Source organism: Dendrobates tinctorius, unplaced genomic scaffold (genome assembly GCF_039654945.1).
Source record: "Dendrobates tinctorius isolate UK_male_01 unplaced genomic scaffold, ASM3965494v1 ptg000030l, whole genome shotgun sequence".
Classification (NCBI taxonomy): Eukaryota; Metazoa; Chordata; class Amphibia; order Anura; family Dendrobatidae; genus Dendrobates; species Dendrobates tinctorius.
The window spans coordinates 26,153,672-26,180,965 of record NW_027361698.1 but is presented as its reverse complement, the minus strand read 5'-3'; the positions used below and the strand labels follow the sequence as shown (position 1 = coordinate 26,180,965).

Below are 27,294 nucleotides of genomic sequence, written 5' to 3'. Positions count from 1 at the left end.
CTTATTTTTTTTATCTATCTATCAACTTAAAAATGGAGGCAGCACACCAGTTAAAGGTGAAAAAGATGCTATTTAACATCCCAAAATGGTGATGTTTCGGCTCAAGACTGTGAGCCTTTTTCAAGCAGTCTTGAGCCGAAACGTCGTCATTTTGGTCAATTAAATAGCATCTTTTTCACCATTTACTGGTGTGCTGCCTCCATTATTTATCTTCCATATAGAGGTTTGGTCATTACCTTGGTGGCACAGCACAAAGGTACACCTCTGCCTGTTGCTGCTTTTTGCTTTTATTTTATCTATCTATCTATCTGCGCTGTTCCAATTCTTCTGTCCACAGATAGATAGATAGCTAAATCTTCCCCATTGCAATAAGGTTTAATTCTGCCCCCCCCCCCCGAACTGAAATCTGTGCAATATCTGACAGAGAAGATTTTTTTCTTGAATTTGCACCACTCCTATACAAGGGATGTGTCTGGAATTGCAACTCTGAGTAAAGTTAATGGGACTGAACTGCAACACCAAAATATCTCACTAGGTGGCTGCAATACCAGTCGTGTGAGTGAAGCAGGGCCTCATTAGCTCTGCCTTGGATGAGGTTCCCTTCCAGTCACCTGACTGCTGCAGCTAATCACATTCCACATACTTTATTTTATCATTTTATAACATTGTTCATTTTTAAAAGTTTTATCTTAAGTTGGACAACCCCTTTAAGAGTTGCAGACCAAATGAATGAACGTTGACATAAACTTAAGGACAAGATTGGTTTTCAACTGAAATTTCTAAATGACATTGCCTTTTCATAATCCACTTTTGAAAGTCTTAGCATGAAGCATGAAGACTGTTCCAGTAGAATCATAAACTAACGCTCATCGGTGCATTTCCACACCCTAACCAAAGACAATCCATTTTCTGTCTTCTTTGGTAAACACAGCAATTTACAGAAACATGATATTTTCAGGTTAATGTAAACTGAGGTGTAATAAGAACACAAACATGCAATGTGGTAAAACACGAAATTGTTTTTACTAATGACCCACAAAAGAATACCAAGGCTGTAGAGGAAAACCACTTCTGGAGGAGACAGCCTCCGCATGTCAACATAACATAATTCATCTAAATAAATGAAATTTTGTGAGGCTGGGGCATCACTGTGGTACAGATCTTAGAAATGTTCCCTAGTCTCCTCTATCCCCTGGACAGACATCAGATACGACTTCATGTGGTTCAGAGTTGGGCTTGCTGGCACCGAATGAAACATGTGAACGCATCCATTCATTTCGAAGAATCTCAATGAGTCCGCTGGACTCTGATGACATGCCTGGAAGAAATCAGGAACTTTCCCACTGGTAAGCATTACTACACAAAGATATTATATACACAGCACTTGCATGGTAAGAAAAGGTATTAGATGATAAGACAGGATTAAAGACGGCAGCAGATGGTACTCTGTTTTGGCAGATTTTTGAAATACCTTCACATTGCCAAAATGTTGCCAGATCTGATATAAAACTGCAGCAACATGTGCTTACAAGTGACTGTAATGGTATCACATTCATATGATAAATAGCTATGCTATTAAATGGTAGGGATGGGCACTAATGCATGATGAACATTAGTTATCTTCACTACTTCCATATGGTATGTTAAGTTCTTGTGATTTTTATATACATTGTAATACAGAACAAATTATCTTCTTTTAAAAGTTATCTGTCAGAAGGTTTTTGCTATGTAATCTGAGGACAGCATGATTTTGGGATTAAAACACTGAATTCAATGGTGTGTCACATGCCAAGCTGTCTGGTGTTATTTAGTTACAATTAAGTATCTGTTGATTATCATTGCTGTGACTAGCTGGCACCATCTTCAAAGTCCGATCATGCCCACTTCTGTGATAAGCAGCTCACTGTCTATGGAGTCTGGTTGGGGCGGGGTTAGATTTCTCAGCCCTGCTGCATTGCTAAATCTAAAAACTCTGACTGTGCCACAACTGCTGTACCCAGTAAACTAAAGTTACCTGTGTTGCAACCTGTGGAAGCGCCTTTGCAGCGCGAAACGATCGTCGTTGCTATCTCCTTTTTGCACCCATTCTCCCGCTGATATGCTTTTATAATAAAGCTTTGACTACACTACCCGGTGAGTGCCGCTCTTTTCTACTATTTTTTGCTATGTGGATTAGCGTATTTTCCATGAATGTGCACCTAAGGGTAAAACAGTTGTATTGCCGGCTGCGTCTCTTTTATACTGTACACGTATGATGGTTCGGATGTGTGGACTATTGTGATTGTGCTCGCCTTCTATTTCTGGACTTTGTATTATTGATCTTTATATGAAGCAGTTGATTGCAGTTACTTATTCCAAAGGGTGTGCAACCAAATATTAAGTTGAAGGTGCCAACAATTTTGTCTGGACCATTTTGGGGATTTTGTGAGTAATTATGTCCTACAGTATTTGCCTTTTTTCTCTCTTTTTTTTAGATGTTACAATATACACAAAGGAAAAAACGTGTATAACAAAACATGCAATTGCAATAATTTTCTGGGAGAAATACTTCATTTTCTGGAATAATTTCAAGGATGTCAACATTTTCAGCCATGGATAGTAGAATCAGTAATAGGTACATCACATATGACTTGGTTCCTAGAAAAAATGGAGAACCAAGGAAAACTGTAGTACAAAAAATAGGGATTATATGAACTAAGGGGGAAAGGAGGGGGGGTGAGAGGGAAAGGTATACATTTGTCCATGGAACATTAACTGATTTTGATCATGCGGTAATTATTTATTTTAAAATGCATCGTAATACTATAAGTAAAAGGGGTATTTTGTTTAAGGTTGCGTGTGTAACAGTCATGATCTCTAAGCATTAGATTAGCGTGTAGGTCAGATGGCTGATGGTTAGATGTGGTTTAAGTTATAATGTCTGACTGACAGCCTGCCAAGGACCCAATCTTTGTCGGGTTTTATTGGCACGCTGGCAGTCTGGAGCTAGCTAACTTTCGTGTGAAATACATGAGTCTACCCTTGCCAAGATTTCCTCCATTGATGGCAGTAAAGTGGATTTCCATTTTGAGGCTAAACCCTGTCTGGCTGTCGTTAATATTAGTGAGCAAACCCATCTTGTGCTGTGAGGGAGGTCCGTGACTCCTATGTTTAACAAATCTAGGGACGGGTTGGGGGGAGTATGAGTTTCAGTACAGCATGAAATACCATCAAAGATTTCTTTCCAATATTGTAATGCTAATGGACAGGACCACCATACATACAGTGGGGAAAAAAAGTATTTAGTCAGTCAGCAATAGTGCAAGTTCAACCACTTAAAAAGATGAGAGGCATCTGTAATTTACATCATAGGTAGACCTCAACTATGGGAGACAAACTGAGAAAAAAAAATCCAGAAAATCACATTGTCTGTTTTTTTTTCATTTTATTTGCATATTATGGTGGAAAATAAGTATTTGGTCAGAAACAAAATTTCATCTCAATACTTTGTGATATATCCTTTGTTGGCAATGACAGAGGTCAAACGTTTTCTGTAAGTCTTCACAAGGTTGCCACACACTGTTGTTGGTATGTTGGCCCATTCCTCCATGCAGATCTCCTCTAGAGCAGTGATGTTTTTGGCTTTTCGCTTGGCAACACGGACTTTCAACTCACTCCAAAGGTTTTCTATAGGGTTGAGATCTGGAGACTGGCTAGGCCACTCCAGGACCTTGAAATGCTTCTTACGAAGCCACTCCTTCGTTGCCCTGGCGGTGTGCTTTGGATCATTGTCATGTTGAAAGACCCAGTCACGTTTCATCTTCAATGCCCTTGCTGATGGAAGGAGGTTTGCACTCAAAATCTCACGATACATGGCCCCATTCATTCTTTCATGTACCCGGATCATTCGTCCTGGCCCCTTTGCAGAGAAACAGCCCCAAAGCATGATGTTTCCACCACCATGCTTTAGAGTAGGTATGGTGTTTGATGGATGCAACTCAGTATTCTTTTTCCTCCAAACATGACAAGTTGTGTTTCTACCAAACAGTTCCAGTTTGGTTTCATCAGACCTTAGGACATTCTCCCAAAACTCCTCTGGATCATCCAAATGCTCTCTAGCAAACTTCAGACGGGCCCGGACATGTACAGGCTTAAGCAGTGGGACACGTCTGGCACTGCAGGATCTGAGTAGATGGTGGCGTAGTGTGTTACTTATGGTAGGCCTTGTTACATTGGTCCCAGCTCTCTGCAGTTCATTCACTAGGTCCCCCCGCGTGGTTCTGGGATTTTTGCTCACCGTTCTTGTGATCATTCTGACCCCACGGGGTGGGATTTTGCGTGGAGCACCAGATCAAGGGAGATTATCAGTGGTCTTGTATGTCTTCCATTTTCTAATTATTGCTCCCACAGTTGATTTCTTCACTCCAAGCTGGTTGACTATTGCAGATTCAGTCTTCCCAGCCTGGTGCAGGGCTACAATTTTGTTTCTGGTGTCCTTTGACAGCTCTTTGGTCTTCACCATAGTGGAGTTTGGAGTCAGACTGTTTGAGGGTGTGCACAGGTGTCTTTTTATACTGATAACAAGTTTAAACAGGTGCCATTACTACAGGTAATGAGTGGAGGAAAGAGGAGACTCTTAAAGAAGAAGTTACAGGTCTGTGAGAGCCAGAAATCTTGATTGCTTGTTTCTGACCAAATACTTATTTTCCACCATAATATGCAAATAAAATGAAAAAAAAACAGACAATGTGATTTTCTGGATTTTTTTGTCTCAGTTTGTCTCCCATAGTTGAGGTCTACCTATGATGTAAATTACAGACGCCTCTCATCTTTTTAAGTGGTGGAACTTGCACTATTGCTGACTGACTAAATACTTTTTTTCCCCACTGTATAAGAGTGATCCCACCTCTCCACAGCCCCTCCGGCAAAGTTAAGAACATGTGGCGAACATTTGAGCAATGTGCTTGGGAGCCAAGTACCATCTGAGATGGATTATTTTGATAATCGCTAAATGGTTTATGCAGGCTTAGGATTTAGTAGACCATGTTATTGCTAATTGCCATTGTTCACATGAGAATGACAAACCCAAGTCTTTCTCGCATTTAGACATGTATTGAAGTTTGGTCTGGTCAAGCTGGGAGCATTATTAGGGATGAGTGAGTATACTCGTTAGGATTTGGTACTCGGCGAGTAATGAGGTACTCACGGTACTCGAATCCTAGTGAGTAAATTTCACTACTCGCCTCGCCATATTCGGATCTCCCGCCGGCATGTGTTGTGTGCCATCCAAGAGATGTTCAGATTATCTACTCTACTTAGTTCTGGTATAAGGGTGTTTAACAGGGAAGCTATATTTCTAGAGACTAGTTTTTGGGACAGGGATGTAAGTTCTATGCCCAAATATGGAATGCTATCTTAAACCCACGTAAATGAGAATAACTTTTTCAGTCTATTAATTAAAGTTGGGGGCAAGAGATTGGGAGTATCATTGATTTTGTCATGTTCAATTTATATAGTGAGATCTTAGAAAAGTTGGATAGGATGTGCATCAGGGCTTGGAGGGAGTTAACAGGATCTGAGCATGAGATTATGACATTGTCGGCATAGAGGCCTATGGGATGTTCTGATTCTCCAATATTTATTCCTTTTATTGCCACGCATGTATGAATTTTCTCTGCCAGTGGCTCCATAATCAAGGCAAATATTGCAGGTGACAGAGGGCATCCTTGATGGGTCCCATTTGAGATTGAGAAGTTATCAGAAATGAACCCAGCCATAGTTACTCTTGCTTTGGGAGAGGTATGCAGAGCCATATTGGCACTTTTGATATAGCCTGAGAGACCAAATTTGGCAAGGACTACCTCCAGGTATCCCCAATGTACCCGATCAAATGCTTTTTCTGCATCTAGTGAAAGAAGCACACTGGGGACCGTGGAAACCTCTGCTATATGCATTACATTTAGAATGCGCCGGGTCGCATCCCTAGCCTGCCTCCCTGGAACAAAGCCCATTTGATCCGTTGCCACTAGCTGAGGAAGAATTGTATTAATTCTCTGGGCAAGACGTTTCGAATAAAGCCCCCGTTACACACTGCGATATCGCTAGCAATATCGCTGTAAAGTCACCGATTTTGTGACGTTGCAGCGATATTGCTAGCGATATCGCTGCATGTGATACTTACCTCCGACCGGCTCCCCCGCTGGCTATCGCTGATCGCGCGAGAAGCTCCTGGACCATTCCTCGTCGGCCACTTCCTGCTGGGCTTCCTGTGGCGCTGACGAGCGACGCGTGGACGCGGGCGGGAGGATGCAGGATCGCCGCGTCTGACAGGTAAGTAGCGATCCCCGACCACCGCTATGTCGCTGGTGAGATCTGCCTGTTTGGCAGCTCACTAGCGACCACCTAGCAATGCACCAGCGATCCTGACTGCGTCATATCGCTAGTCGGGATCGCTGGTGCATCGCTAGGTGTAACGGTACCCTAAATTTTAATGTCACAATTAAGAAGCGAGATTGGTCTAAAGTTTTCTGGTTTATTGGGAGGTTTGCCTGGCTTGGGTAGAGTTATTATGGTTGCTTCTAAGTACTGAGGGTCAATTTTATCAGATTCCTTCCAACTCAGAAAGGTCAATTTTATCAGATTCCTTCCAACTCAGGAAAAGTCTCCGCAAATATGGAGCAAGAGTCTCAGCAAGGAATTTGTAGTAATCATTTGGGAGACCATCTGGACCTGGGGCAGATTGCAATTTAGAAGCTTTAATTGCGGTGACAATTTCACTAAGCTGGAAAGGAGCATTAAGTGATTCTAATTGGGAGTCAGTAACCATAGGAAGGCGAACTGGATTTAAGAATTACTAATTTCTTTGGAGGTTGGGCGATGGAGATTAGGGTCTAGGAGTAAATTATATAGGCGAGAGTAGTATAGCATTCTGCAAAGCAGTTGGCGATCTTATTGGGGTCACAAATCTTTGTGCCTCTTGAATCGATTAAGTGTTCTATCCTACTTTTAGCTGTTATTTTTTTGATTTTGCATGCTAGTAAAGCACCTACTCGGTCGCCTAGCACATAGAAATTAGCTTTAATTCTCTTAAGATTTTTTCATATTTAAACAATAATAGATTCCTGAGCTCTTTCCTGGCCTCCAAAAGTTTATTACCTATTATGGGATTTCTATTCCCTTTTTGCTGACTTTCCAAATTAGCTATATGCACCAGAAGGGTTTTTACATTTTGTTCTCTGATCCTTTTCTACCTAGATGATAATTTTATGCATATCCCCCTCATATATGCTTTGTGGGCAGACCAAGGAGTTTCATTCGAAACTGCTCCATTATCGCTGATGTCAAAAAAATGTGTAGCTTCCCTAGTTAGATGTTCTCTGTTTTTTTCTGATTTTAATAGGAATGTATTTAGCCTGCAAGACGAAGTTGGAGTCTGATTCCCTTTTTCCAGAATTTCCATTTCTATTGGGGTGTGGTCTGACCACATAATGGAACCGATTTTAGAATTTTTACAGATAGCTAAAGCTCTCTTGTCTACTAAAAAGTAGTCAATTCTTGAAAGGGATGAGTGTCTAGGAGAGAAATAGGAGTAGTCTCTCTCGCTGGCATGGTGGTATCGCCATATACCGTGTAGCCCTTCCTCAGCTATAAGAGTTCTTCTCTATGCGTTGTACGATCTGAGTCAGTATTTAGAATTTCCGATATCGAGATGTTAAAATCCCCGCAAATGATTAAAGGGCCTATTACCATCGGCTGGATCTATTTCAGTACTTTGCTAAAGAATCTCTTGGGAGAAGTGTTGGGACTGCATAATGTAGCAAGAGTATATTTTGTGCCAAATATTGAGCAATAGAGAATTAAAAATCTACCTTTTGGGTCTACGAATTTCGAGTCAACTGTGTATACCACATTGTGTCTAAATAGGATGGACACCCCTGCAGATTTGCTTAGTGCATTTGATTGGAACACTAATGGGTAGTCCCAAATGGCTAGCCTATGGGCATCTTTTGGAGTTAAGTGGGTTTCATGTAGACATATTATGTCACATTTTGAGGAAGACACCTCCTTCCACAGTAATGACTTCTTAAAAGGGGAGTTTAAACCTCTAACATTCAGAGAGACAATCTTAGGAATCATGATGGTAAGATATGTACCTCTTCAACCTCGGCTGGACGTGTTTCCATGATACCTCTCTATACGTAAACACCACATGCATGATTATTTGTTTGACCTATGACCTGGGAAGGGTAAGGGTAACAAACTTTCAACAAGTGTATAAAAATATAAACAAGCAAATACAAAACTTGTAACTGTGTGCGAGTCATGCATCGCACACTGGTAGCGGTCTGTGAAGATTTGCGCTACCCGGGGGGGTGTTGGACACAATATCTGTATCCACAGACTTAAGAGAATTGGAATTCTCCAAGTATGACATTACAAGGAAAAAACACTCAACATGACAACCGCCCCCCAGAAAAAAGAGGTAAACAAGGGCAAGTTACACATTTCACTGTTTACCATTCGACTGGGATTTTCTTGTGACTGTTGGTGCCGGCTAGAGAAGAGACAAAATCCTTTGGCAGAATGTTCCATCTATGAAACTGGTTTTTGGCCTGTTGGGGAGTGTGGTATACCCTGGTTTCTTCACCCTTGCTGGCCAATAATTTAACAGGGAACCCCCATCTGTAGGGGATCCCAACATCTCTCAGGATCTTCGTGTATGGGGCGAACTCCTTACCTCTCACCAATGTCGCTGCAGATAAGTCCTGAAAGACAGATTTATCTAGAAACCTGGGCTTAGGGATCCCGTGTATGCGGTCCACCAATAAATTTGAATCCGCCGCATCTGGGAGAATGTTTTGGAGCATTTTGTGGAAAAATTTGCCAAGGTCAGAGATTTTAACATTCCAGGATTCCACGTAGGCACACATTATTTCTGCGGGATCTATCCTCTTGATCCTACAGTTTACTTCTGAGTTGTTCTGACAACTCTTTTTGTTCTTGAAAGGCATCTATTAATGCGTTGTGAGATGCTACAAATAGCAATTTTCCCTTCTAAATGAGTTGTGTGCTCCCCAAAAGCCTCTCACTTATTTTCCTAGGTCCCCCACCATCTGTTTCATATCTGCTTTTAGGGATGAATGCAAACTTAGGAGGTCTTCCATCATGTTTCTAGTTAAAGGGGCATCTGCTAGCTTATGGTTGTTTCCTACAGGAGAGACCTCTCATAATGATCCTCCGGAAGCCACTGAGGAACAGGATGGGGCCTCACTTCTTTCTGAGGAAATGCGTGTTGATCCCCAAGGGAAAAAAAATGTGAGTTTGGCAGGGAAGGTCATATTTCGTGCTCTGCCCCTATAATACCATGGCTGCTGGGGGGTAGCTTCTGCGGCCGTTCCAGTACTCACTGTGCTGGAGGCTGCTTCATCACCAGTATGCTGTTCACTTTGGGGACTCAAATGACTGCAGATGGAGGCTGGAAACAACTTTAACAACTCCGCTTTATTCTCTTCAGGGCACAGCATATCCACAATGGCTACAGGACTCTTTACTCGATAGCAGCAATACATCTTCATCTACAGCAGTACGTCACTTCTTCCTTCACTTCACACGTATGAACCACACAGACAAGCTGACACGTCACACAGAGCATGATGAACACGGAACTAATTCCCTTCTTCCTGAGCCCGACTTCAGCCCACGAAGGTACCTGACTTATCCGTTACAGCTCACCCCTTTACGGCACTGTTGCTCCTGTACATGTCCTAGCTTCGCAGCTCACTAGACTCTCCACTAAGGTCCGGTACTCCAGCTGCCACTTCCACAGGGGGCTCACCCACGACCTCCCTGGCTTGCACAACTCCAGACACAGGCTGATTTCAATAGATTGGCTTGGTTGTCAAGTCATCTCTTCCTTGCTAGCTGACATGACCTCTGAGACTCCTTCTTCGGTCTCCCTAGTTCTGCAATTCCCAGGCTCTAACTGCAGGAGCTCCAATGACCTTCCTCGTTGGCTACTGCTGTAGGCATTCGCTGTGCTTCACTTCTGTCCAGTATAGCTACCCCTGGCTCTTCTCTCTGGAGGGAAAAACTCTCTTCCTTTTTGTCTCTGGCTAGCCACTCTTCTAACTTAACCCTCTCCACAGGTTCCCTCAGCTATGCTCGGTGCCCCCATCAAGTGTCCCTTAATGGTACTACAACTAATTCTATCTAACTAACTATTGTCATGCGGCCGCAAACCACACACACACACACACATGACATATATACTGCACACAGACATGTAAGGAATACAGTTAATACATAATAACAATATTTACAGGGCTAGGCCCTCACCTCCTTACACCCCTTGTCATGATCACTGGTAAGTTATGCAGGGTGAATCTGGTTAAATATAAAAGAGTTGCTTCTAGCTGCTTATTTGGGTCTGTCTGGCTGAGATTAACGCATTTCTAGGTCACATTATCAAGTACAGGATCAGAGGGGCACCCACACTTTAAAAATGTTATATTCAGGAAACCAGCAAATATAGGGTGCTGCTAAATTGAACAAATAGAGTGTCCAGTGGGTGGCAATCTTGCTTCAAGTATGCCAAAACCAGTATGATTTGTATAACACAGTAGGGCAAGAGTTATGCAATAAGCACATACACTGGCAAAAAAAGATTCTCTTGTCTGTAGTTTGATGTCTTCTGAAGATTACAAAGGTTAATGCTGGTGCTGAGGCAATGCTAAAGGGCAGGATCTATCTCAGATGCCCTCCATGGATGCATGCCCTATGCTGTGAGTGCAATCACACACAAGAGAGGAGAGGGAGAGGAGAGGAGGTGGGAGATAGAGGCATGCCATGGACAGACAGCAGTTCTCAATTATATCAACTGCTGATGTCCTCTGTTGTGGCTTATCTTAGTATGCAGGCCTAGCCTCTGGAGGTATAGGGGCTGATCAGAGAGCAGGCAATGTCAGTGGGGGTACAGGCACTGGAAGATGGCCGCTGCTCCTCCTCCCTCCTTCCACTGTCCCCTGCACTCACCCACAGTTCGTCCGGTTTCTGGAAGAGGCACTGCTTTGCTTGTCTTGGCAGTCCCTTCTCACGGTCCTCACGTGGGCACCTGGTATGTGTGCTGATGCGTGCCTTCCGAAGTGCAGCACCTGAGCTGTTATGAGCCTGGCAGGGCCGTGGTCTGCTGCCGGGGCGCTTCTAGGCCTCTCACCAATGGTAAGCTCCACACAATCAGGACCGACTTCCAGGGCTCCTACGTCAGTCAGAGGGTTTACTGTAGCTAACAGATGTCTGCAAGTCTTCTTAGAGGGTTGGTGGATTGTAGGAGAGCTCTCCTCCTTTTGTCTGCTCCATTGAGCTTCCAGACACGCCCCCGAGAGAGGCCTGTAATTGACATCATAGGTAGACCACAACTATGAGAGTCAAAATGAGAAAACAAATCCAGAAAGTCACCTTGTCTGATTTGGCAAGATTCATTTAGCAAATTATGGTGGAAAATAAGTATTTGGTCATTAACAAAAGTTCATCTCAATATTTTGTTATATATCGTTTGTTGGCAATGACCGAGGTCAAACGTTTTCTGTAAGTCTTCACAAGGTTGGCACACGCTATTGGTGGTATGTTGGCCTATTCCTCCATGCAGATCTCCGATTTCTATGAGGTTGAGATCTGGAGACTGTCTAGGCTACTCCAGGACCATCATATGCTTCTTATGAAGCTACTCCTTCATTGCCCTGGCGGTGTGCTTGGGATCATTATCATGCTGAAAGATCCATCCATGTTTCATCTTCAATGCCCATGCTTCATAGTAGGTATGGTGTTCTTTGCATGCAACTCAGCATTCTGTCTCCTCCAAACACGACGAGTTTTGTTTCTACCAAACAGTTGGTTGCATCAGATCATATGACATTCTCCCAATACACTTCTGGATAATCCAAATACTCTTTAGCAAACTTCAGACGTGCCCGGACATGTACTGGCTTAAGCAGGGGGACACATCTGGAACTGCAGAATCTGAGTCCCTTGCAGCATAATGTGTTACTGATGGCAGCCTTTGTTACGGTGGTCCCAGCTCTATGTAGGGCATTCACTAGGTTTTCCCGTGTGGTTCTGGGATTTTTGCTCCCCGTCCTTGCAATCATTTTGCCTATTGCAGATTCAGTCTTCCCAGCCTGGTGCAGGGCTACAATTTTGTTTCTGGTGTCCTTCGACAGTTCTTTGGTCTTCACCATAGTGCAGTTTGGCGTGTGACTGTTTGAGTTTTTGGACAGGTGTCTTTTATACTGATAACAAGTACAAAAAGGTGCGATTACTACAGTTAATGAGTGGAGGACAGAGGAGCCTCTTAAAGAAGAAGATACAGGTCTGTGAGAGCCATAAATCTTGCATGTTTTAGGTGACCAAATACTCATTTTCCACCATAATTTGCAAAATAAATCTTGCCAAATCAGACAAGATGATTTTCAGGATTTGTTTTCTCCTTTTAACTCTCATAGTTGTGTTCTACCTATGATGTCAATTACAGGCCTCTCTCATCTTTTTAAGTAGGAGAACGTGCACAATTGGTGGCTGACTAAATACTTTTTTCACTGTGTATATATACAGTATATATGTATATATATATATATATATATATATATATATATATAGTGGGGGAAATAAGTATTTGATCCCTTGTTAATTTTGTAAGTTTGCCCACTGTCAAAGACATGAACAGTCTATAATTTTAAGGATAGGTTAATTTTAACATTGAGAGATAGAATATCAAAAATAAAATCCAGAAAACTACATTGTATAAATTACATAAATTTATTTGCATTATGTAGTGAGAAATAAGTATTTGATCCCTCTGGAAAAAAAGACTTAATACTTGGTGGCAAAACCCTTGTTGACAAGCACAGCAGTCAGACTTTTGTTGTAGTTGATGAAGAGGTTTGAGCACATGTCAGGAAGAATTTTGGTCCACTCCTCTTTGCAGATCATCTCCAAATCATTAAGATTTTGAGGCTGTCATTTGGCAATTTGGGGCTTCAACTCCCTCCACAAGATTTCTGCGGGATTATGGTCTGGAGACTGGCTAGGTCACTCCATGACCTTAATGTGCTTCTTTTTGAACCACTCCTTTGTTGCCTTGACTGTATGTTTTTGGGTCATTGTCTTGCTGGAAGACCCAGCCACAAACCATTTATAATATCCTGGCAGAGGGAAGGACGTTGTCATTCAGGATTTTATGGTACATGGCTCCATCCATTCTCCTGCTGATGAGGTGAAGTAATCCTGCTCCCATAGCAGAGAAAAACCCCAAAATCTAATGTTTCCACCTCCATGCTTGACAGTGGGGATGGTGTTCTTTGGGTCATAGTCAGCATTTCCCTTCCTCCAAACATAGCGAGTAGAGTTAATGCCAAAGACCTCAATATTTGTCTCATCTGACCACAGCACCTTCTCCCAATCACTCACAGTATCATCCAGGTATTCCATGGCACAGTTCAGACGGGCCTGCACACATGCCTTCTTGAGCAGGGGGACCTTGCAAGCACTGCAGGATTTTAAAAATTTACGGCGTAATGTGTTACCAATGGTTTTCTTGGTTACTGTCATCCCTGCTGCTTTGAGATCATTAACACATTCCCCCATGTAGTTTTAGGCTGATCTCTCACCTTCCTCGTGATCAAGGATACTCCATGAAGCTAGATTTTGCATGGTGCTCCAGATTGATGTCGATTGACAGTCATTTTGTATTTTTTCCATTTTCTTACTATTGCATCAACAGTTGTCTCCTTCTCACCTAGCGTCTTACTTACAGTTTTGTAGCCTTTTCCAGCTTTGTGCAGGTCTATGATCTTGTCCCTGACAGCTTTATAAAGCTCTTTGGTCTTGCCCATGTTGTAGATGTTAGAGGCTGACTGACTAATTGAGTCTGTGGACAGGAAACTTTTATAAAGGTGACTATATAAGACAGCAATCTTTAACCCCTTTCTGACATTGGGAGTAAATTTACACCGATGTCGGACTCCCTCCCTTTGATAAATAAAAATGACAGACCACAAGGCTGAAACAGTATAACATCATATATTAGGTGTGGGTGCAGATGAAAAGAAAACCAACACAATCAGCCCATGGAAAATCAGTGTAGGACACAGTGTAATCAATAAGAAGCAGCAGAAGGAAATCAGTGCATAGATGTCCAAGGTATGGTAAAATCACAAATCTTTATTAAATAGCACAGGTAGAAAAGCACAAACAATGACAAACAAAGGGTAACACTAGCAGAAGCAGAGCAAAGGGGTATACAGTGTCAAAAACCTCACTCTGACCCTTATCGTGAGTAAACACCTGGTGGTAAAAATAAATAAGTGTCCAAGTTTAAACACCCAATATATAACAGGCAGACCAGTGAAAAGCAGTAAGGGGTAAAATCCCCAGTTGGACGGCCATATAATCAGGGGTGCAATTGCAAAGACACAAAAGCAAAGTAAACAAACCAGGAGGGGAGAGGGGAGAGACACTGAATCCCAAGCTCAGCTGACCCCGACGTACGTTTCAGAAATGATCTTCCTCCCTCAGGGGGCGTGAGCCCACATCTTTCCCAGGACATGTCAGCTGTTTTAAACAGCTGACATGTAGCCAGAATAGCCACGGGTGGAATCACGATCCACCTGCGGCTATTAACCCATTAAATGCCACTGTCAAATGTTGACAGCAGCATTTAACTCGCGCTTCCTGCCATCAGGTGACCCTTGTCACGTGATCGTGGGTTGGCATGACAACCAGAGGTCTCCTAGATATCTCTATGGTTGTCACTGCTGGCTTTATGTGAGCGCCACCCGATGGTCGGCGATCATAGCGAGTGAGTAATTCTACTACATAGAGGTGATCTGATCATCGCCTCTATGTAGCAGAGCCAATTGGGTTATGGCAGCTTCTTGTCTCCCATGGAGACTATTGAAGAATGCCAAAAGTAAAAAAAAATGTTTTTAAAAATTTTAAAAAATGAAAAGAAATGAAAGTTCAAATCACCCCCCTTTTGCCCCATTAAAAGTAAAACAATAAAAAAATCAAAAATACACATAATTGGTATCACCTGATCTATCCATAAAAAAGGGATTAACCTAATCGCTAAATGGCTTGCCGTGAAAAAAAAGTCAAAACGCCAGAATTACATTTTTTTGTCGCTGCAACATTGCATTAAAATGCAATAACGGGTGATCAAAAGAATGTATCTGCACCAAAATGGTATCATTAAAAGCGTAAGCTTGGCATGCAAAAAATAAGCCCTCACCCAACCCGGTATCATGAAAAATAGAGACGCTATAGGTATCGAAAAATGGCGCATTTTTTTTTTAACAAAGTTTCACCTCTTAAATAAAAAATAACCTAGACATGTTTGGTGTCTGTGAGCTCGTAATGACCTGGAGAATCATAATGGCAGGTCAATTTTAGCATTTAGTGAACCTAGTAAAAAGCCAAACAAAAAACAAATGGGGGATTGCACTTTTTTTGCAATTTCACCGCACTTGGAATTTTTTTCCATTTTCTAGTAAATGACATGGTAAAACCAATCATATCGTTCAAAAGCACAACTTGTCCTGCAAAAAACAAGCCCTCACACGGCCATATTGACAGAAAAATAAATAAGTTATGGCTCTGAGAAGAAGGGGAGCAAAAAACTGAAACGCAAAACCGAAAATACCTCCGGTCATGAAGGGGTTAATGCAGGAAACAAGTTGATTAGGAGTGTCTAATTAGTCTGTAGGAGCCAAAACTCTTAATGGTTGGTAGGGGATCAAATACTTATTTCAAACTGCAAATAAATTTATATAATTTAGACAATGTGATTTTCTTGATTTTATTATTGATATTCTATCTCTCAATGTTAAAATTAAGCTACCCTTAAAATTCTAGACTGTTCAAGTCTTTGTCAGTGGGAAAACTTACAAAATCAGCAAGTGATCAAATACTTATTTCCCCCACTGTGTGCATGTATATTAAGAGACCATTGTAAAATTTTCAGTTTGTCTGATTTTTCTCTTTATAGGTATGTTTTTGAGTAAAATATAGAGTAAATTGCTCTTTTATTCTATAAACTACTGACAACATGTCTTCGAATTTCCAAGCCCTAAATGTATTTATTTTCAGAAAATGAGAAATGGTCAAAATAACAAAAAACTGCAGTGCTTGCAGACCTCTAATAATGCTAAGAAAACAAGTTCATAATAATTTAGAAACAACAATATTAACGTTTTAACTCAGGAAGAGTTCAGAAATCAATATTTTGTGGAATAACCATGATTTTTAATCATAGCTTTCATGCCTCTAGGCATGCTTTCCACCAGTCTTTCACACTGCTTTTGGGTGACCTCATGCCACTCCTGGTACAAAAATGTATGCAGTTCTTCTTTGTCTGATTGCTTGTGACTATCCATCCTCCTCTTGATTACATTCCAGTGGTTTTCAATGGGGTCAGGTCTGGAGATTGGGCTGCCGATGACAGGGATTTGATGTTGTGTTCCTTCATCCACACACTGATAGACCTAGCTGTGTAGCATGGCACATTGTCCTGCTGGAAAAAACAGTCCTCAGAGTTGGGGAACATAGCCTGAGCAGAAGCAATCAACTGTTTTTCCAGGATAACCTTGTATGCGGCTTGATTCATACGTCCTTCGCAAAGATTAACCTGCCAAATTCCAGCCTTGATGAAGCATCCCCAGATCATCACCGATCCTCCACCAAATTTCACAGGTGTTGGGTTAAGCTGAAAATTAGACTCATCAGAGAAGATTACCTTACTCCAGTCCTCTATGGTCCAATCCTTATGGTCTTTGTCATACTTCAGCCTGGTCTCCTTTGCTTCTCATTGATCAAAGGCTTTTTTGTACCTTTACATGACATGAGCCCTGCCTCTAGGAGCCTGTTATGAACTGTTCTTGCTGTGCACTTCACCCCAGCTGCCATTTGCCATTCCTTTTATAGGTCACTTGATGTCATCCTGCGGTTGCTGAATAAGATGACGGTCATTCTGGTCAGTGAAGAGTCGTTTTCACCCTCTGCCGGTCTGTAGCTTTGTTGTCCCCAATGTCTGCTGCTTGACCTTCTTGTAATGGACTACCATCTTAGAAATTTTAAGGATGGAGGCAACATGACGCTCGCTGTATCCCTTCTGCTAGTAAAGCAAGAATTGAGCCCTTCGTTTCCTCACTCAAGACTTTTCTTTTCAACTCCTTTAGCATGGTTAAAAGTTATTTTGTCATTCCTATTACTTTTAGGATATTACTAGCACTTGGTTTGCCATCCAGTTTGTCTTATTGCAAGAGGATTGTGAACACCACAGCAGGGTTTTTTTATACTTTCGTTAAATAAGATTTGGTTCAGGTGATCACCTAATCAGAAGCACATTAAGTAGAATGAGGTGTACTCTGGTTGGAAATCAACTGACACTGGAATGGAATGGCTGCCAGACATGTAGAGAAGCTGATTTTTATAAAACTGTGCATAGGTCTCTTAATTTTTGCCAGAGCTGTGTATATATATAAAGATAGATAGATAGATAGATAGATAGATAGATAGATAGAATAAAATAGAAAGAAAAATAGACCTGTGTCCCAAAGACAATTCTCCCAAACCTTCTCTTTACATTGCGGCACCATTACCTTGCTATATACTATAACCCAAAAATTTATCTTTCTAGTTATTGATTAGTCCATGTGTCAGTAGCCAAAAAGAAGCTCTTATGTATTCTTGTGGCTACTTTGCATGCCACCATATTTGACTTTCTGCATCATTGTAGTTACTTCTATTTTACTTTCACTAAAGTGTTTTAATTTGTATTATTTCATATATGTCTACATTTTCTTGGAGGTGCCTACTTTCTCATAGATAGTTTGCATGAATCTTTAAAATAACACAAATGCCTATGCTATAGTTCAACTAAATTGGCTCTAAATTGTTCTCAGACCTCATTTGTCAGTATCATTGCTGATTTGTATGTACTATACTCAAATGTAATTAAAACTTCCTCTTGACATTTTTCATAATATAAGAGAAGAACATCAACAACTTGCGGTCTTTAACCATACGTCTAATCACCTAAAGATGTATGGCTAGCCACTTCTTTGCCGGTGCCTTGCCAACATTCTCAAATACCAAATCATCAACCATAATATTTTTGCTGTCAAACCAGGGTGCTTTGGTCTATAGACCTCAAAAATCAAGGAAATTGCTGTGAATGAACAGACATAGAAACCCACATAGTATAAGTGTCATATATTATAAATATTAATCAAATAGTACATTGTATTGAGATTCAACAGCTTTAAACCTTTCCACTGAGGAAGTTGAGGTTGGCCAATATTAACCCGAATTGTAAGGAAAACACATTATCAATTAAAACCTGGTAAGCTCTAATCTCTTGCCAAGGGATAAAAGTTAAATGCTGTGCAGTTATAAAAACAAGTAGAGCACAAAATAAATAAGGCTGTTAAAATAATATACAGTGGGTAGAAGCTAAAAAAAAGTGGTTTGGTTTAAGCATATTGAATGTGCGAAGCCTTATGAAGCTTAACACCTTACCACTGGTCCACTTCCCTGGAATGTTCTGCAGTAAACAATATTACTATGGAGTGTAACCAATATGGAATCACCACAGAAACTCAATCCATCAATGTTACACCTTGGAAAAAATCAAAGATGCTCTAAAAAAATACATAGGATAGTCCTACTGATACACCTCTACTTGAAATAAGAATCGGCTTCATAAATGTTAATGACTGTCTCGCCTTACTAAAGAGTCTTAATAATCAGCCAAGTTAAACCCAACTCTAATGAGAACAAGTCTCAACCAAAGATCCAACAGAAAGAGACCAGAAATAGACCGTTGTGATGGCGTTGGTGCATGTTGCTGTACAAACCCAGCCCCTTTTAGCTGCCTTTACTACCTAGGGCATCAAACTCCAATTTGATAAGCCAAATCAACTGGGTCTTTTCGTTAAAAGGAAGCATTCCTCCAGCCTTTTTCTATCCTCAAATCTAATTGACAATTCTACCATGGTATTACATGACACAAGCTAGTTATGCCACCTTGGAAAAAGAGAAACTGCTAATATCATGTGCCACCCTGTTTCCCACAAACATTATAGTTCTGCTTCGTATTATACAGATACGCCCTCCTCCTTCAGGTATTTTAATTATAGCATATTTGTTTTTTTGTTTTGGTGGTGAAATGGCTTTAATTATTAGTCATGTAAATGTTTAAAAAAATCAATATAAGAAAGTCCTCACAATATCATATGGTTCTAAACAGAACATCAAATCAACAATGTGAATCCAGACAATCACCACCGTTCAGAGCACAAAACATGAGAAAGGTAATTAAATTAATAATTTATCTTCATACTGGATATCTTTCAAAGGCCTATGTATAGATGAAATCACAAATCAATGTGCAAAGTACATATAAATTATCTTTTTGTGCTAAGAATTATCAAATTATTAATTTAATTACCTTTCTCAACTATAGTACAAAAAGGTTTTTTCCTATGTAATCTATATTCGATGGTCTATTCATCTTTATATGTATACATTCCATGGTGGTTCTGTTTCCTTTAAATTTGGAGGCACCTGATATTTGACTTTTTGCTGTTAAATTGGTTCATTAACTTTTAATATTAATTAATAAAAATTATTTTAAACGTAACCAATTGCTTTCATGGTTCATGTTTTGTGCTCTGGACGGTGGTGATTGTCTGGATTCACATTGTTGATTTGATGTAAATGTTTAAGTAGATCTATAGTCCTTACTTTATTTAGGCAATCAGATCAAAAGTCAAAGTATCAAAATGATGAAGAAGCTATACTTACAATTAAACCTTGTTCACCTGGATTTCCTGGTTCCCCCTAAAAGGAAATTGGAAGAAAAACAGGAGGATAACCCTTTTACGCATTATTTAATGAAACTTGGTAAGTCACAATAAACTGGCAACAATCTGTAACCACTATTCATTTATCAAACCTACTTTCATTCATTTCAATAGGTTTTAAAAATTACTTGAAATTTTTCAAGAGAACTTCTAGCCAGACATCTTTGTCTCAAATTAATCAAAATGTTATCGCTAGAAAACTGGCATAAAACACTTTGAAAAGCCGCAATTTCGGCTTGCAAAGTTGTGACTTTTGACATTTTTACATCAGCCCTTGTCAGCTCCGCCAAAATGGGTGAAGTTGCGGGGGAGTGGCAACACCTAGCTGTCTAACTCACTATCAGACATGGCGTACCTTACCTCAGTCTTACTTCAGTTCTTAACTGGAGTAAGACTTCTGGCGAGGCACACACCATATGTAAGATGTGCCTAATTCATTAAGTGGCCTCTGTTATGCCCCAATATTAAGACTAGCATGTATAATGCCAATCTAAACGATTTGGCCCTATAAGTTTATATGGAAAGTTGTGAATAACTTACAGTCTACACTTATACATACAATAAATAATTAAACCTGTTTTTTCCAGTTCACAAAGAAAATTCTTGATACTTAACATTTCCATGCATTAAAAAAACATATACAGAACATAAGTCTATTATATTGCAATGCAATTTTGGAATAACCAAAGTTTGAAATAGAAATTATAACAAATATTTCTTATCTTTTTGACAGCAGAGTTTATAATCTCTGACAACTCAGTCTACAGGATAACCAAAGCCATTAATATAATAAACAATGACTTCCTTTTAGGTTGTGGAAATCATTATCAACCAGGTCAATATTTGGATATTTAATGTGGGCAAATATTATGTGCATCATTGTATTTAAGTATAGAAAAGACATAATGGCCTTGTGGACCTGGGAGGTTGGACTAATGTATTAATGCATGAATACCTAGTAAAATTTGGCTCATTAACACAAGAATACTAGATTGCTATCTTAACATTACATACATAATAGTGGATTTATGTATTTCATTTATTGTATAGGGTCTAATCTACGGTACTTGTTGATGGTTTGTATGCCTCTGTACATGGAAAAAAAGGGAAAATGGCAAAATAAAAAAGTAATACATAAATATCACAAAGTTGGAATATTTATTTTTTTTTCTATGTCTTTTTTATTACCTTTGATGTTTCCGAATATAAATGCTGGAATTAATGTTTAAAAATAAAAGCAAAAACACGGCATTGTATTTTCTCTATCGTTTAAGTGACATGTCTAGTGGAAAAGTACTGACTTACTGGAACTCCAGATAATCCTCTTGGTCCATCTTTACCAGTGTCACCTGGAGGACCCCTAGGACCTGGTGGTCCAGGAGGTCCTGGTGGGCCTGGTGGCCCTGCCTGTCCTTGATCACCCTAATAAAAAGTAGATAGTTAGAATATCTCAAAAACAAGATGTACTAGTGATTTCAACATATGTGCATTGCACATGTTCCCTACTGTTCCCTGAATGCCTTAGGAATGAAGAATGATCAAGTAAATACTATAAAATAAATTATAAGGGAACATGATTTTTCTTGCAGTGTGATCATAATCTGCTTTTATTTTTCTCGTTAAGATCTATTGCTTAATATTGCAGTTTATTCATGGCAAGCAGAGAATTCAGACAGGGGGGATTCCAAGTTCATCTTTAACCATAATAACTCTTTTAAATGCACAATCTAAAGTTGTAATATACTAAACATATGTATTTTCTGCTTGGAAACAGATCACAAAGCATCATGAATCATGATCAATGCAGATTTGTCAGTTTAGTATGTGTTGCTTAGGGTTTTAACTAATGGAGGAATCTCTCAGCACCTGCAATCCCGCCTATACTTGCATGAGGCATCATAAGGCATGCACTGCGCAAGAATGCAATAGGATAGGCAGAGTATGGCAAAAGTAACAGAAGGCAAAGATTCAACTGCATCGTCATCCACAAAACAGATTTCCATGTCTCTGATAAAAAAGGTCAATGAAAAATGTATTTTTTAATCAATGCTAAACATATTATATTAATCTATCTAATTATATCGAAGTAACACGTCACATATCAACATTCAAATTTTTAATGCAGAACTAAAATATATTACCTTTGAAAAAAAGCAAAAAAAATTGTGATAAGTAAATTTAGAGACAAATCTCTTAGAGAAAATGAAATCTCCTAAAACCGTTTTGCACTACCTTAATCAGCCGGCGTTTAATGAGCTGCTGATCAGCAGAGAGAAAGCCGTGATTGATCTTAGGAAACACCATCTGATCAGTGAAGTGAAGTCAAAAGTTGTAGTTCAGAGATGAGAAAGTTGAAGGACAGACATCAGAAGGCCCGTAGAAAGAAATAGAGACATAAGCATTAGAAATATAATGTACAGTAGAGTACACACCGGCAGCTTGTATGCGAGGGAATATGTGCTTTGTACAACAGCGCCATTCCAATTTTTTATTTTTATTAATATGTATCCTTAATTGTAATGTATCAGATATGTATACGGTATACATTAGGTTTACTGCTTTGGTCGGCACAGATTCCCACAAGTGCCAGTAGTACTGTCCACGCAGTCGAAGGCTCCAGGCAGCATTAAGTGACACCACAAGTCTGAATTCGGAATTCATTTGGATCAACTCTGGCGCTTCAAATGAATGATTATGAAAAGGGAATGAGTTTTGTGGTCTTTTTTTTCTTTGCTACATGGATTAGAGTGTTCACTGTTTATGCTGCTGGACTCTTGACTGGTCATAGGCACATCATCCACAAACCTTGACGGTGAGGATCTGATTACTATGCAGAGCGGCCATTGTGGGGTAGCCTGGCAAACCCTGGAGACACAACATAACATAGCACCAAACAGAACACCACAAATACACCACAAGGACAATATACAGTGGATTATGAACAAAAGAACAATTGTTACAACTGTGTGGTTAACGGTAAATGAAAGACGTACATGTGGTAACAATGCTACTCTCCTGCGTGACATTTGTCCAAAGGTATTAACTCAATTATAATCTGGTTCAGGGATATAAAGGACATCATTTTACCCTATAGGGATTGGTGAAGCTATTTAAGCACCATTATTCATTTGCTTACTTCATTTATTTTTTCTAGATAAGAACCAATACCTCTCTCTCATTTTACAATGGAATACATATGATGTGTATTTGTCTAATGTTTATTTGGCAGCAAAAAAAGTGTTTGCATAGCGTCTTTTGCGTGTGATTGTGTAAGGCATTTGTTAAACAACAACCATTCTTGCCTATGAAGCTCATATGTCCAGATACCCGGCGTTCTAGTACAAGAACTGTCTGTGTGAGACCGGCCAAAGAACTTGGCTATCCAATATTTAAAGACAATAAACAGTTCCTTAGTGTGGAACCACGCAGCTTCCAAGTGCTGCTGTACATGCTCTGTTCGGTGCCTTATGTAAAGGCCCCGTCACACATACAGATGCACCAGCGATCCTGACAACGATACAACCTTGTCAGGATCACTGGTGCATCGCTACATGATCGCTGGTGAGCTGCCAAACAGGCAGCTTCACCAGCAATCAGCACCAGCGAGGACGCTGGTCTCTAAGGTAAATATCGGGTTACTAAGTGGCCCGCGTCACTTAGTTACCCGATGTGTACCTTAGAAACCTGCATGCTCGTGCCGGGAGCTGCCAGATACACATCGGGTAACTAAGTGACGCGCGCCGCTTAGTAACCCGATATTTACCTTAGAGACCAGCTCCCAGCGCCTGCTTAGAGCGCTGGGAGCCTCGCTGATCGTTGGCTCCTGCTCACACACGCAGCGATGCGCGCTGGCCAGCAGGAGACCAGCCATCAAAAAATTGTCCAGGCCGATCAAGCACGATCAGCGATACCCGGCGGGGGGGCCAGTCGCTGATCCCCGTCACACACAGTGATCTCGCTGGCAAGATCGCTGTGGCGTCACAAAATCAGCGATCTCGCTAGCGAGATCGCTGTGTGTGACGGGGCCTTAAGGCGATAGAATCAGTAGAGGCAATGGTTTAAAAGAGAAAAACTACTTGTGGTATCAGCTGATGCATGCCAAGGTTTTTCTATTCAGGTTTGAAAATCTCCAATATCAAAGTCTTGTAAATGCTTAAGATGTACATCATTGTGTACCAGCAAAAATCATTCCTTCTGAAGCTGGGAGTTAAGATAATGCCATGTCTTAAAACACAACTTCAGGATTTATTTTTTTTGCTGCAGCACTGAGGTATTGCCACTAATCTAAGTCCCATGCTCCTAGTCTTATACTTACCAGCTGCTGTCATCTTTTAGCAGCGTAGATCCAGTCAGTCTCTAGCAGTTTGTGCCCTGCCGGATTGCTGCAGTGTTTGCTAGAGCGATCCGGAAAGCGCTACTCAATGTAAGTCTATGAGAGCCAGAACCAGGCTCTCATAGACTTACACTGAGAGTAGACAACCTACATTTGTAACAACAGATCAAAAAAGCTGTCAGATAAACAGAGATTTAGGCTTAATAATTAAAATATAATTTTTATTAGTGAATACATAAAAAACAGACAGGGCACAAAAACCTGCAAACAAGACAATATATAATAAATCCAAGTAGTAAAAGGAGATTTTTATATATACAAGACTGTCCATAGCATTGTATAGTAGATTAAATGTAAAAAGACAAGGGCAAAAGAGCTTTTTAAACCCCCTTTTTAAATACAAAATAAGGAATATACACATAAATACATGGGCTATGTATGCCCCCACAGTATGATTATATGTGCAAAGTGCAATCAATTATACTAAAAAGAAATCCTTACACATATACTGTATAACCAAATGCCTGGGTAGAGTATATCTAGTCCTAGGTGTCAAGCAATCATTGCGAGTTGACAGTAAAAGGTATACCTAGATCAAGAGACATTAACAGACTGTGACCATTCCCTCTGACTTCCGGTCAGTCAGAAGTTGCGGTCACAAGATGGCGGTGCTGGTCCGAAGAGGTGCCAGAAACAGCAGAAGACAGCGACTGGTAAGTATAATACTAGCAGCAGGAAACTTAGATTAGTGGCACCACTCCAGTGATGAATTAACAAAGCATGCTGGAGTAGGGCTTTAATTGTTGCCACAATCCCTTCTCTAGTAGGAAAATTAACACCATTGGGTCTACAGAGGCATATGTTCACGTAGCGGTGTCACCTACTGTCTGTAATAATCTGGCTAAATATTTTGTGCTGCTGCTTATCGAACAGTTCTCCCATAAAATTTTTCATTAGGAAGGCTAATTAGAATTGACAATGGGAACCAGAGTTTCCCTATTGAGTTGATCTAATTACTATTAATTGCTTGGTAATCATCTCCTAAAGCCAGGCTGAGTCCCAACCCTCAATATAGAGTATTTAATATTTAACCTGAACCTGATCTTTTAACTCTGAGGTATACAGATTGGACTAGTGCTTTACATTAGGCAAAAGTTAAAAAATGTATCACATGTTCAGTTGTAATTAGAGATGAGTGAGCAGTGCACTAAAATGCTCAGATGCTCGCTATTCGAACCGAGTGAAAAAAAATAATGATTTAAGTAAACTAAAATTGAAAGATTTATTTAAAAAAATTTAAATTTTAGTGTAATTAGCTTCATCGTGCATGGTTACGAGATGATGGTTTGTTCTTGCTGTTTGAGAAGGCGTTTGTTGGATTTGTCTGAGACTGTTGCAAGTTTTTGGTTGTGTGGTAATTCCCTTACTTCTCCTACTTTGGTTTTACCCCATCCTCCACTCCCTGGTGTTTACCTCTGTTGTTTGTGTGAGTATATTTGTATGATTGGTATTTTCCTTTATCACTGTTTGAATTACTTTGTTAGTCAGATTGGTGTATTATGGCTCACTACTACTCCCCTCTTCCCTGGGTGGGGGAAGGGTACAGACTGAGTGCGGACTCAGGAGCTAAGGCAAGGTACGTGGTTCTGACATCTTGACATCTTCAATATCAGAAGCAATCTGGGGAAGAGGGCGAGCAAGGGCATCCCTAGCGTTAGGGACAGGAAGGGAGACCCTGGTCCCGGGACACCCGACAACAAAGTCGTGACCATTAATCATGTTAAACTTTATTGATGACTAATTGAATCCAGAAAAATGTTGAAACTTTTTCCCATCTTTATATACCATCATAATATAATACTAACCACGTTAAACTCTATGAATGACTAATTGAATCCACCAATTGAATCCACGGTAGTTTTATATACCACCGTAATGTAACACTAACCACGTTAAATTCTATGGATGACTAATTCAATCCAGAAATTTTTTTTTAACTTTTTTTGCATTTCTATATACCACCGTAATGTAACAATAACTAAGTTAAAATTTATGGATGACTAATTCAATCCAGAAACAATTTTTTGAATGTTTCTTTTGAGTTTTATATACCATTGTAACACTAAGCACGTTAAACTGTATAGATGACAATATAGTCAATTTTTTCACCTAAACAAAAAAAAAGAATGTGGTCACGTGCAGCAGCTATATATTTAGCAGCAGACTTCAAAGCCCTAAGCACTGCCTGGAGGCTGTATTCTGCCACTCTCCCTTCTCCTGCAACTGTTTGTTGGCTAAATGCAGAATGTATCTGATACAAACAGCAAAGCACATTATTAGCTCTTAGAAGGACTGTTAGCATGATGGTTCAGCATCAGCACCAGTATCAACACTAGAAAACTCTGATTAGTAAACTGTGCACACACAGACCAGGATAACTGCTCTCTCCCTCCAAACAGAACTGTCCTTGAGCTGCACAAGGAGCCACGCATGGCAGTGCCTGTCCTTTTTTAACCTCTGATGAGGTAATCAACTCCGAGCACCATCCAATGCTCGTCAAGTGCCGAGCACATCCGAGCACCCAAGTACTCGAGTGATATCACAGAATCAACAAGCACATTCGCTCATCCCTAGTTGTCATCCTTTGGAAGAAAAAAAAACTTGACCAATCACAAGTGAGCAAAAGTGAATGCATACTTTGGATTCTGTTTTGCAACTCTTTCTGCTTCAATCGTAGAGGATCAGTTTTACTATAGGGGTTTGCTATTCGTTTTTTATGGGCTAGACAAAAAAGTTGTGCAGACTAATCGACCCAAATCATAATTGCAATTGCGAGTTTTTTGTCTACTTTGTGATGGCATTCACCTATTTTTTATTTGCATCTTGTTCTTTTAATTTGCCATTTTTATTTTTTTTATTTTCCGAACAGTGCACATGCACTGCCTTCCCTACCTCAGGTACTTCTGGTGACGCTCGCACATCAACACGCTTGCGTTCCACGCTTCCGTGACAATTGTCCCTCCAGTCCCTTGAGGAGGGTGGCAACGATAAGCGCCGCTTATGTAA

The 27,294-nt window shown here is 40.3% G+C and overlaps 1 protein-coding gene across 1 annotated transcript in view; it reads right to left on the bottom strand.

Annotated features, from left to right (window-relative positions):
* COL25A1 (collagen type XXV alpha 1 chain) overlaps positions 1 to 27,294 on the bottom strand; it is a 288,446-nt gene that overhangs the window by 198,558 nt on the left and 62,594 nt on the right. The window contains exons 6-8 of the mRNA XM_073572140.1: positions 22,701 to 22,760; positions 21,201 to 21,317; positions 19,837 to 19,872 (exon numbers count right to left, since the gene is read on the bottom strand). Of these exons, the coding sequence (XP_073428241.1) occupies positions 19,837 to 19,872; positions 21,201 to 21,317; positions 22,701 to 22,760 (213 nt within the window). The remainder of the gene's footprint in view (positions 1 to 19,836; positions 19,873 to 21,200; positions 21,318 to 22,700; positions 22,761 to 27,294) is intronic.